Genomic DNA, 12,455 nt, shown 5'->3' on the forward strand with positions numbered 1-12,455 from the left:
CATATGTGTGAGTACACAAGCACTGAAAGAGTCGGGTGTGAAATCCAATGCAGGCAGAAGGATGTGGGATGGAGAGAAGTGAGCTCATTCCTGAGTGTAAAGCCTGCATGACACAGTCCAGAGGACAATGATGTTGACATTTCTGCCCTGAAAAACAGCAACAATACCTAGTTGGTCAAATTAGATTTGGTGGGCTTATCATATGATTCATTTTGCCACCGCTCTCTTTGGTCTCCATAAATAACAGAGAACTGAAATTACTTTTAATGTCATCATGGGTATAATGGAATTATTGTTCACACTCGCTTTTCATCCTCATGTAAACATAGCCAAGTGGAGATTGATCATTTCTCAGCTTAAAAATATACACAAAACTTCCTCCCCACCCCCACCCCTTTATATAACCTGTGTCTACTGGCCTGTTGCCATGGAGAGAATCAACCTGTATTGTCTCTCACTGATAAACATAGAGGAGGAAAAGGCTTGAAGTTATTTACTTGCCACTTTAGCTCTAGAGAACCCTTTTATGTCTCAGTACTTCTCAGTTTTATTCTTTGGGTATAAGAAAGAGATTCTTTCAGATTACAACAAGTCAGGGAATTGATTGTAAAGATTCCTGTGGCAATGAGAGAGACCCTATCCCGGGAATACCCAGGATCAGCAGGCCTCCCAGACTGAAAGATTTTGGGGAGCTGGGGGACCCCCTAGGAGACAAGGGCTGAATTTTCTCATTATCCCCTCAGCAGCAGCCGTCGGCTTGATTCACTCTATTGACGCAACTCGGTCACTGTCTTGGTGTTCAGTTATCTCTGAGCACCTTCTCATTCTGCCATCACTAACTTCTCAGTGGGTCTAGATTGCCTAAGAGAACATGATTGAGCTAAATAATCACTATAATCTTCCATTGAACAGAACACTTTATATGAGGCCACCTCACTTGGTCCAGGTCCCCCTAGCAATATATAAGACAAAGCCTCCAATGGATTTCTCTCGCAGGAGGTTATGGGCAGAGAATTTTTCTTCTTAAGGTGCTATATAATATAATTCATACTTTGATTAGGCTGTACAGAATAAATATTTCCATGCTTTCAGATGTATAGTATAGAAAATAACAACTGAGTATTAGAATAAAAATTCTTCATTAATATGTCCCTCATTAACATAGCACAAAACTGTATCACCAACTTAGGAAGTGGCAGTTTTGAGCAATATATCCCAATTTATTATTCAGGAAACTTTTATTTTTAACTATAAGTGGAATTTTATCATATTATTTTGGAATTTAAGAATCATCTGTACATGGATGTGTAGAGAGAGTTTTAGGTGAGAGAAGATTCTTGGAAAGTTTTTGAGGTATAATACTATCCTTATAGCTTTTGAAAATACAATACAAACTCCTAGCATGTGAGAAATTAACTAGCAACTCTAATTCAGTTTATGAAATTTAAGGATAACCTTAAATTTTTATCAAATTGTTTAAAATTTCAGACTGTAAAAGAAAAATTTGCTAATTTTGAAGAGCACTGATCATTGCATTTATAATAACTGCTATTTAATATGAATCAAAAGCATTATAGATTCAGCTCTTCTTGCTATCACCTATTTCATTGTACGGACTTTAAAAAAATGTAGCCCTAACCGGTTTGGCTTAGTGGATAGAGTGTCCGCCTTTGGACTGAAGGGTCCCAGGTTCGATTCTGGTCAGGGGCACATGCCTGGGTTGCGGGCTCACTCCAACATGCAGGAGTCAGCGAATCAATGATTCCCCCCCATCATTGATGTTTCTATCTCTCTCTCCTTCTCCCTTCCTCTCTGAAATCAATAAAAATATATTTTAATAAAATAAATGTAGGTCATTAAGATGATACAAGGTTGTTCAAATGAGGGCATAGCATGAAAATAAAATTTCAACTGAATGAAATGAGTCATCATTAAAATTTTTTTTTAATGTAAAGTAAATTTACCGGGATTTTAAAGCCAAAGATACATGATTGAAAATAATTAGGGCATATATTGAATTACTAAATATATCAATGCAGAGTCCTAAAATCAAAGTCATATTTTTGGAGGAGAAAATTCTAGATCATTTTGTCCCACCCCATTGTCTTGCAGACTTGGCAACCGGAGCTCAAGGTAACCAAGTTACCTATCCAAGATCATACCCTGAGCTCATGGCAGAAGAGAAACTAGAACTCATGTCTTCTAACACTCAGTCCTTTCTGTAGACCATGTGGCTTTCACTTTATGTGCTGGGTGATGTAAGCAGTCCAAATGGTGAGCAATGCATTTCAGGGAGAAAGAGTACATACTCCAAATGATCAATATAAACAGTAAGGCTACACTTCTGCTAACTTATAGATTCAGCAGAATGCAAAATATTTGACTACTTTTGTGTATTATAGTTTATGGAGCTGCATGCTTGATGGCCTTAGTGTTGATTCAATATAACATATTTGTAGGGAAGGGTTCTGTAGTTATTGCATGACAGATACTGTGCGCTTGCACAATGTGTTTAAGAGACTTTATGTGAGACCAGCCCTGTCTGCTCCGTTTTTATCATCTCCCACCGTTGCCTACTGTTGGCTCCAGGAAGACGCTCTGACTGCTGTTGCTGCCCAGTCTGGTCCTCAGCCTGTTACTGCCGTGCTTGTCAGAAACCATTAGCCATCGATTTCTTGACTAATGTTGCAGTTGATTGTCTGAATCAGGTTCAGACACTGTAAATGAGGCAGAAACATCCTTTCTGCTCACCAACTGTGAAATGGCTAAAGGGGGTTAGATTGCCAGAAATCAGAATAAATGTATTTCCGATAAGATTTGACAATGATTTCAAGCTCAAGATGGCAACTTGATTTTTTTTATCTCTACGTTTCTTATTACACAAAAATAAAACTGTATCATTGTCTTTTTCTCCTCAAAGTTCTGCATTGTATTGAGTCCAGTGTAAAGCTTTCATTACGAAGAGGCACAATTTGGAATTTGTGAAGGGGATGTATAACAAAATGTGTGTTGTGCTGCCTTTTAATGTGAGCAAGAAAGAAAGAGGTTAAAAAAATGCACCCCAGGCAATGGACTCATAACTTCTTGTTTACAGATAAATCTGATGGAAGCCCCGTTATGGGTTTTCAGACATATTTTTGTCCAAATGGGTTTATTTAAGCCCTTCTAGGACTCTTAGACTTGCAGACGAAACTACAAATAAAATGTTCAAATGCAGCTAAACTGTTAGGTCTTTGTTCTCACTTGTTTCAGAGCATCCCGGATGCCTCTGTAAGTCTGGGGGCTTTGATGAGACAAAGCAGCCATCTTTCAGGACTGGAAGAACTGTCACATGGAAGGGGAACCAATTTGTGTTGTCCCACAAAACACAACCTGGGCTAGTAGGCAGAGGTTACAGATTTTGCTTCACCTCTACCAATAGTTTTCTCACATAACTCTCCGATAGCTGAGTGGCTAGCCTCACAGGAGATAGTTTCCAATTATGAATATTTTTCAAGTGAAGGCTAGGTCAAGGTTTCTCAATAAAAGCACTATTTACCTTTGTGACTGGATAAATCTTTGTTGTAGGGGCCATGTGTGAATTGTGAGGTATTGAGTAGCATCCCTGGCTTTCACTCCCTGGATGCCATGAGCACCTCTCCCAGTGAGGACAACCTAAAATGTCTCTCGTCATTGCCAAATATCTCCAGGGGGAAAAATTGTCCCCATGTGAGAACTGATAGGTTAGATAATACTTGGGAAAATTAAGCAGTTGCTTCATTCAAATCCTTAATGGGGGTACTGTGGGTTTATTTTTTTTTGTTTTGTTTTAGTTTTTTTTTATTGAATTTTAGAGAGGAAGCAAGAGGAAGAGGAATCGAAACATCAATATGAGAGAGCTAAACATTGACCAGCTGCCTCCTGCTAACCCCATATTGGGGATCAAGCCCACAACTCAGGCATGTGCTCTGACCAGGAATCGAACTGGCATCCTTACGGGGAACAAGACGATACCTAATCAATTAGACCACACTGCCAGGGTGGTACTGTTGATTTTTTAATGAAATGAAAAATATTTTTATTTTTACCAGATGTGCTTTCCATTTGTACCCTTATTTAGCTTGTAAAAGTCTCCTACACATAACTGTGTTTCAAACTTTTGTAGGAATGGTGCGGGGGGAGGACAGATAAAGATGCACACATATTTATATAAATTTCAGGCTTATTATTCTGTACCTTTCAATTTCTAGTTAGATTTATAAAAAATAACTTATGCAGTTTGGGCAATGATAGCTCTGAATCAGGGCTGCTTTTGTGCATGTGCAACCTGGACAATCACAGAGGACTCTTGTTTGTAAAAGGACCTTACTGGGTGCTTTTAAACACCTTATCTTATTGGAAATTCATAGCATCCCTTCAAGGTAGACTTTATTCATTTCCATTTTACACCTGAGGCATTGAGTCACTCAATACATGCCACTCAGCTCCTTAGTAGGCCTGCCTGACTTGAAAGCCTAGGATGTTTGGAGAAAATTGGAGCACCCAGAGGGAGATTTGATTAATTATCGCATAAGGCCCTTCCAAAGCCTGGTCTATCCCCTCAGAGTAAAAGTCCCAACTGATTTCAAATATTGAAATAACTAAGAGAGAGCAGAGGAGTGGAGGGTGGTAACTGGAGAAAGGAATATACTGTATGTAGGAAAAAATAGCAGAAATACGATGTAAAGGTTAAGATTAGAGTTCACTAAAAGTTTTACAAAATTACAAAATTTCCACGTCAAATGGTCTAGATGCAAGAACTTATTTACATAGTTTCTATGGATTGGATTAGTTTCCTGCAGAGACAATGGTAGATAGACTCACCAGGCAGAGCACAAGGCCCATTTAAACTTCACGTCACTGATCAGCATTAGTTTGAGTTGTGCATGCTCTAGGCTATGCCATGAGAGAAAGAAAAATATTTCCTCTCCTTTCCCTAGGCACGGGAACAATGCTAGATAAAATTTTGAAAACTTGGAATTATGGGAAACAAGGCAGCCAATTGCTGCATCTTGAATGTGGCACATTTTAACCAAGCACATTGAGCTACCTAGAGGGTGGAAAGACAAAAAAAGTCCTGAAAAAGACTACTTTTATGTGCAGGTAGAATAAATGGATGAAATGGAATGACCAGCCTTACTTTTAGAACAATAATCAAATTCTTTCTTGGTAATCAGAAAGTTAAATTGCACCTGGAAAGTTTGTCAGTGAATGTCATCAATTAGAACTTTGATTACTTGGTCCATATTATTAGACAAAAACATTCTATGTATGAACTTTTAAACAAACTTTTATATTGGACATTGTGGCTTCTCTGTACTGGGTAAAGCTTTTTTCCCCCTTATTTTCTCTCTCATTCCCATCTCCAATCCTTTGCTCAAGCTGTCCCTCTTCACTACTGACCCAGCTCCTATCATTTGTTTAAAATGCAGATTGGTTTCTCCTTCTAGGTGAAGAATTTCCCAGTTGTATTTTCTTCGTTGTTCCTATGAGTAGCTGAAATTCACTTATTTATTTATTTATTTACTAGAGGCCCAGTGCACAAAATTCGTGCACGGGGGGGGGGGGGGGGGAGCTGTCCCCCAGCCCAGCCTGCACCCTCTTCAATCTGGGACCCCTCGAGGGATGTCCCACTGCCCATTTAGGCCCAACCCCAGTGGGATCGGGCCTAAACGGGCAGTCGGACATCTCTCTCACAATCCAGGACTGCTGGCTCCCAACTGCTCACCTGCCTGCCTTCCTGATTGCCCCCTAATCCAGTGATGGCGAACCTATGACACGCGTGTCAGCACTGAAAGGTCCCAGGTTCAATTCTGAGGCGGCCGCATGCTGAGGATGAAACATTTGCTGCTCCTGAGGATGAAACATTTGCGAAATAATGTTTTTTCTTCAAAGTGACACACTACCCAAGTTATGCTCAGTTTTTTGGCGAAGTTTGACACACCAAGCTCAAAAGGTTGCCCATCACTGCCCTAATCACTCCCATGCCAGCCTGATTGATGTCTAACTGCTCCCCTGCCAGCCTGTTTGCCCCCAACTTCCCTCCTCTGCTGGCCTGGTCACCCCTAACTGCCCTCCCCTGCAGGCTTGATCACCCCCAACTACCCTCCCTTGCAGGCCTGGTTCCTCTCAACTGCCCTCCCTTGCAGGCCTGGTGCATCCCAACTGCCCTCCCCTGCTTGCCTGATCGCCCACAACTGCCCTCCCTTGCAGGCCTGGTCCCTCCCAACTGCCCTCCTCTGCTGGCCATCTTGTGGTGGCCATCTTATGTCCACATGGGGGCAGGATCTTTGGCCATCTTGTGTGTTGGAGTGATGGTCAATCTGCATATTACTCTTTTATTAGATAGGATAGAGGCCTGGTGCATGGGTGGGGGCCAGCTGGTTTGCCCTGAAGGGTGTCCCGGATCAGGGTGGGGGTGCCCTTGGGGCATGGGGCGCCCTGGGCGAGGGTCCCATGGTGGTTTGCAGGCCAGCCACGCCCCCCCCCAGTGACCCAAGTGGAGGCCCTGGTATCTGGAATTTATTTATCTTCTACAATTGAAACTTTGTAGCCTGGAGTGGAGCCAAACCTCCTACTTGCTCCGTGGCGGCAGCCATTTCTGTTGGAATTTATATATCTTCTATAATTGAAACTTTGTAGCCTGGAGTGAAGGCCTGAGCCGACCAGGGCTGCAGAAGCTTGGCTTCCTCCATCGCCCGGGGCAACCCTAGCCTCCTGCTCTTCCAGCTCCGTGGCTGCTGCCATTTCTGTTGGAATTTATTTATCTTCTATAATTGAAACTTTGTACCCTTGAGTTAGAGGCCTGGGCCCGCCAGGATGTGTGGAAAGCTTGGCTTCCTCCATTGCCAGGGAAACCCAAGCCTCCCTCCTGCTCTCTGTGGCTGCAGCCATCTTGGTTGGGGTTAATTTGCATACTTTCTCTGATTGGCTGGTGGGTGTGGCTTGTGGGTGTGGCTGAGTGGTGGTTAATTTGCATATTACTCTTTTATTAGATAGGATTTCATTCCAAATCATCTCCTCATCACCTAAATACAGTGTAGACTGTGTAGGGGCAGGGATTTTGCTTTATTCATTGCTGTATCCTTAGCACCAAGATTGAGGCTTGGAACATAGAAGTCACTCAGTATTTAATAAATCAATGTCCTTGGACTAAATTTTTAGTCCTTAATGCAGACTTAAAGCACTATACAATTTCAATGTCTGTAAGTCTTATTGCCTTATATAGTAAGATCTTTAAGACCAGGATTATATCTAATATATATATGTGTGTGTGTGTGTATATATAAAAGCCTAAGCAACCGTTATGACCGGTCACCATGATGTGCACTGACCACCAGGGGCCAGACGCTCAATGCAGGAGCTGCCCCTGGTGGTCAGTGCACTGCCACAGCCAACTTCCCGCAGCCGGCCAACCTCCCATGGTCCCTCCCCTCCAGACTGGGCAAGATGGCCCCAATCGGCCCTGATCTCCAGCCAGGCCAAGGGACCCCACCCATGCACGAATTCATGCACCGGGCCTCTAGTAAAAAAACCCATATATTTATATATATGTTCATATATATATATATATGCGTGTGTGTGTGTGTATATGTGTGTATACATATATATATGAACATATATATATTAACATACATAAATATTATATTTGAATTGAAATAATATATATATTTTACACATATATAATTTTACCTTACAGTTACATCTAAGTAGCTAATGGAATGTACTAAAGGAGTTCTTTGTATAATACATTAATCCTGAAGGTTGAGCATTATAAGAATTCTTAAAGTGATAATGAGAGGAAATGAAAATAGCATGTAGTTACCTTTTTTAGTATCAGTGACTTACAAATACTTGACTTTCATATCTGCTGCTATGAATTTTGTTTTTAAGTGACCCATATAAATTATCTCATTTTAAGAACTTGGATTTTATTTGAAAATATCTTTCCAAGTGACTAAATTTCATTCTAGTGGGAAGATAGGGTTCATTTCAGTGAAATCATTGTCAAACCTTCATCTCCATTATTCACTGAAACCATTGAAACAATTTGATCCACTGGCCATGTAGCACTCAGTTTTTATTAGGTATGTGACCTGACTTTTCCAATTTTGGCAACCTCATTTTCATGCACAATTTGGCATTGATTGATTTATATTGTAGTATGCTTAATCAGTGTTTTCCTTTGTTTTTTAATAAAGGTTGATTAGGTTCATTGTCTATACAAATTAAAGATATGTCATGAATTTTCAATTTAACAAAATTTTTTTTGTACCTGAGATTCTTTCCTCTTTCTTCTATTTGTGATTCTAGATTTTAATCTTCCAGACCCTGGACTTGTTTCCAACATATTGCATGCCACTGGGATAGTCAATCAAATACAGGGGATCCCTCAGATTTCCACACAGTATTTTATCACTTGAAGTATTCTTTGAAAAGAGGTTCTAGTCTTTGTCTAAGGATTCTAGTTGATCAATATTTATTAAAATTTAAATTATACCTTGCTAACCTTAAAAGACACTTGAGGATGCTTACTATGAGATCAATATAAAACATCGTTATTTTCTTCAGAATTCATAATCTCACTTTCTCTTTCCAACTTACTTTTATGGGTTTTCTTAATTTTCATTTTAACGATGTCCTTTCTACTCCCTTCAGGTTGAGCTATACAATTCACCAATCTGTTGTGTTTTGCGTTGAATTCTCCTTAGGATTTCACCTGACTTTACTTTCTCGCAATAGTGCTCATGTTCCTGAGGAACGGGGCCTTGTCCTTGATTTAGATGAGCTCCTCTACTGCACTTAGGTCCTCAACATGGATTTCATGTAATTGGCTGTTTCCCTGTTGGACCAGTGTGACCTGTATTCTTCCCACTGCCTATGTGTTTCCTATTTGTAGGTACAGGAGATACAGGAACTTTCTCACACCACAAATACAATTTGTGTCTTTGCCTCGAGGAAGAAAGCTTTCACCAGGAGTCGTTCACCGGTGGCTGGTTATTCCCAGAGACTCCCTGTCCTAAGGTTTACAATATCGCACTCTTATTATTTCATGGTAGCCTCACAACAGCTCTCAGAAGTGGGTTTTCTTTTTTACTTCTGAGGAAACTAAGTTTAGGGAGCCTTCCTGGCCCACATATGTTGAGCATGAAAGAATTGGAACTTGAACCGAGTCTTTTTACTGTATGGATAGTATTCATTCCAGCATCCATTCCATGTCTGGCTCTGTGAAGAAGCTTCTATAGAATCAAGTCTGAAGCCAAAACCAAACCCCAGACTGAGCTGTTTTGGGCCCTGCTGCTCCCCGGAAGCATGGCACACTGGTGTGAGATGAGAGCTGTCAACATGGATGCATCTCCCTATAGTTCCTTGGGCACCTACTCTCTTACCCTAGGACTGAAGAGTCCCACCTCTGAGATAAAATTGGGCACCCCCATATGTTACTGTACTGCTTCAGGGGCCCTGGAGGCCAGAGGCATGGGGGAGTGGCACAGTGTAAGCACCAGTAAGCCCTGGAGAAACCTGTCTTCAGTCATCACTAATTCCCACAATTGCATCAGGCCTCGAGGGCTGCAAGCGTGCTCTCTACTAGTTGAGATTTCTGTGGGTATGATGTAGCACCTGGCACACGGTAACAATATTTGCTGAAAACAAACTATTTTTGGCACAATATAATAGTAAATCTTAAAGTTCTAGAATGTCAGATAAAAATATGTGGACCAAAAATGATACTAGAAAGTTTCTTCCTATATTTTTATACTTGGATTCAATAAGGCCTCATAAATTCACAAAATTTTGGAGTTCTGCCCCTTAATTCAGAAAGGTCTATGTCAAGGCATATCTAACTAAGTCTAGGTGTTGTCAGTATGCAAGACCAAGTGAGAAGAATATTCTCAGGTCTATACAAGGTTTATTAAAAGCCTTAACAATGATAATTAAACATTTGAACTTTGCAGGTTTAGTGGGAATTAAACTGGATCAGCGTGTATCAGTAAGTTTTAATATCAGTATCTGCCAAGCACTCACTTGGAAACCCAAATCTTATGAGGTATCCCAATGGCCTTCTCTAAATTATTTCCCAACTATTAACTTTTAGGAAGTAAAGAAGAAGACCAACACTGCCTCTAATACTTAATTCTCTGAGCTGCCGAATTCAGGCCATGGTCCACACTCATCTTTGTGTCCTCCCTCATACCGACTCTCAGCGCGGTCAAATGACTCTAATTCTTTCTTAGAAAATGTACCAAAAGGATTTCCATAGAGGTCTTTGGAGATTTCCTGTATCCTCCTGTGTGTAATAGGCTGGATCAAATAACAATGAAGGAAGGAGAAAGAATGGGGGCTTTGTTTTACGTACTTTCCTTCTCTTGGCCTTTGAAGGGGGAAAAGAATAAAAAGAAAAATGATACCATACAGATGATGTCAGCGTTAAATTAAATTAAATTAATATCATGCATTAGACGGTGGCAGCCATAATCTTTTGATTATTGAAGAGATTGTTGGTAATGAAGTACATTTGTAAGAAATACTTTTAGTGTATACTGAATACGTGTACAAACTGTGAGAAATGCATCTAATAAAATGATAGATTTAGAAATTGCCTGGCACCTAAATTCATGTTTTTCAAACAGCTATTTATAGAAAGAAAAGTGATATTTAAGCTCCCATAGTAGAGTACTATAATCTGCTTTATATTACCTTAGGTAATAGTCCCATATTTTAAAATAATGGTGCAAGCCATTCAATTATTTATTCACACCTAAGTTATATAAATTGGACGATTTTGGATTGTGCAGGAAAAGAATTATTTTCATGAAAGTAAGACCTCACTGTCACGGCTTAAAGAGAATGCTGTGAAACAAGTTACACTATAGATAAAAATAAACCAAACCAACATGAATTTTTAATAAACAAAAAATAGTTTATGGAAACATTAAAAACAACCATTAATTTTAATCACTCTGGCCGTGCCATACATTTCACATGTGTTTCTCCTCCGGCTAGGACCTCAGCACTTACAGTGAGATCTCCACGGACCTGGAGGATGACCTGAGCCTGGGGAGAGCCTATGAAGCCATAGCCAGAGTCCTGCAGAGGTAAGTTAGCACATCCTTGTCTTCCTGTCACTGGGAATTCACTCAACTGTGAAAGACTTAAATTGTTTGAGGTCTGTCGCTTTCCATTACTGCCTGCTTAAATTTTAAGCAGTGCCCTTCTTAAGTGACCCTTTCATCATAAGTTATTTTAAACCAATGTGGTATTTCGAGCTACGCGTCTAAAGTCTTCCCTGTCTATTCCTCCTTTGTATTACTTTATTTTTGATTTTCTGTACATTTAGTGATGACCTTGAGTGAAAGGGAAAAATCAGGTCACATCGCACAGGTTAAAAAAGCAGAGAGCATAGAAGTACATAGTGCGCTTCAGTCACTGTGGCTCACCACAACCTTGCCAGATCTCCTCTTGGAGGAAACTGTCCACTTATGCTTCAGTCATGCTGCTTCCATTAAGACAAATCTCCATCGAACAGATCTGGAGGAACAATTGGGTGCAAAAACAATATTCCCAAAATTTCACTTAAAACAGAAAGTTTAAGGGAAGTATACATGAAAAACCTCTGATACAAATGTTTCCATGGAAAGTATATGATTGGCTCTTCACTCATTGCGCTGTGTCCGTTGTACACTCCATTTAAGCATTGCATCATATAGGAGCATCGTTAGCATTATAATTTAAGGCAAGGTAGTCTAAGAATAAGAAAAGTTATCAAAGTTAAGACCATGGTTTTGGGTATGTTATATACATGATATAGCTTTTTAATAATGATAGTAGTAATAATAATAGGTATAGATTGTGTCAAGTTTAATTTCTTCTCATTTGTATTTTACTTGTAAATATATACAGGATGGTGTTTTAAAAGGTAAAATTGTTATCTAAAAGTCATTGAAAACATATGCCTAGTGAAGAAAGAGTAGATCATCCTATATAATAAAGAGGTAATATGCAAATTGACCCTCTCAGCCTCACAAGATGGTTGCCTATGACCAGGCCGGCAGGGGGGTTAGTGGGGGATGACCAAACGACTGAATAGCAGGCTGCATGGGGGGGGGGGCGTGAGAGGCGACCAGACTGGCCGGGGGGGCAGTTGGGGGCGACCAGGCCATCGGGAGGGCAGTTAGGGGCGACCAGGCTGGTGGGGGGGTGCAGTTGGGGGTGACTAGGCCAGTGGGTGGGCAGTTGGGGGTGATTAGGCTGGCAAGGGGGGCAGTGAGGGGCGACTAGGCTGGTGGGGGGGCAGTTGGGGGCAAGCAGGCCAGCAGGGGGGGGCAGTAAGGGGTGACCAAGCAGGTAGACAGGTGAGTGATTAGGAGCCAGTGGTCCAGGATTGTGAGAGGGATGTCCCGGATTGGAGAGGGTTCAGGCTGGGCTGAGGGGATACC

At 40.9% G+C, this 12,455-nt stretch overlaps 1 protein-coding gene across 2 annotated transcripts in view; it reads left to right on the plus strand.

The window, feature by feature from the left end:
- Positions 1 to 12,455, plus strand: part of TTC29 (tetratricopeptide repeat domain 29) — a 157,729-nt gene that overhangs the window by 85,910 nt on the left and 59,364 nt on the right. For both annotated transcript variants that reach the window (XM_028151410.2, XM_028151416.2), the window contains one exon: positions 11,023 to 11,114. In XM_028151410.2, the coding sequence (XP_028007211.2) occupies positions 11,023 to 11,114 (92 nt within the window). The remainder of the gene's footprint in view (positions 1 to 11,022; positions 11,115 to 12,455) is intronic.

The sequence above is a fragment of the Eptesicus fuscus genome, chromosome 6 (genome assembly GCF_027574615.1).
Source record: "Eptesicus fuscus isolate TK198812 chromosome 6, DD_ASM_mEF_20220401, whole genome shotgun sequence".
NCBI lineage: Eukaryota > Metazoa > Chordata > Mammalia > Chiroptera > Vespertilionidae > Eptesicus > Eptesicus fuscus.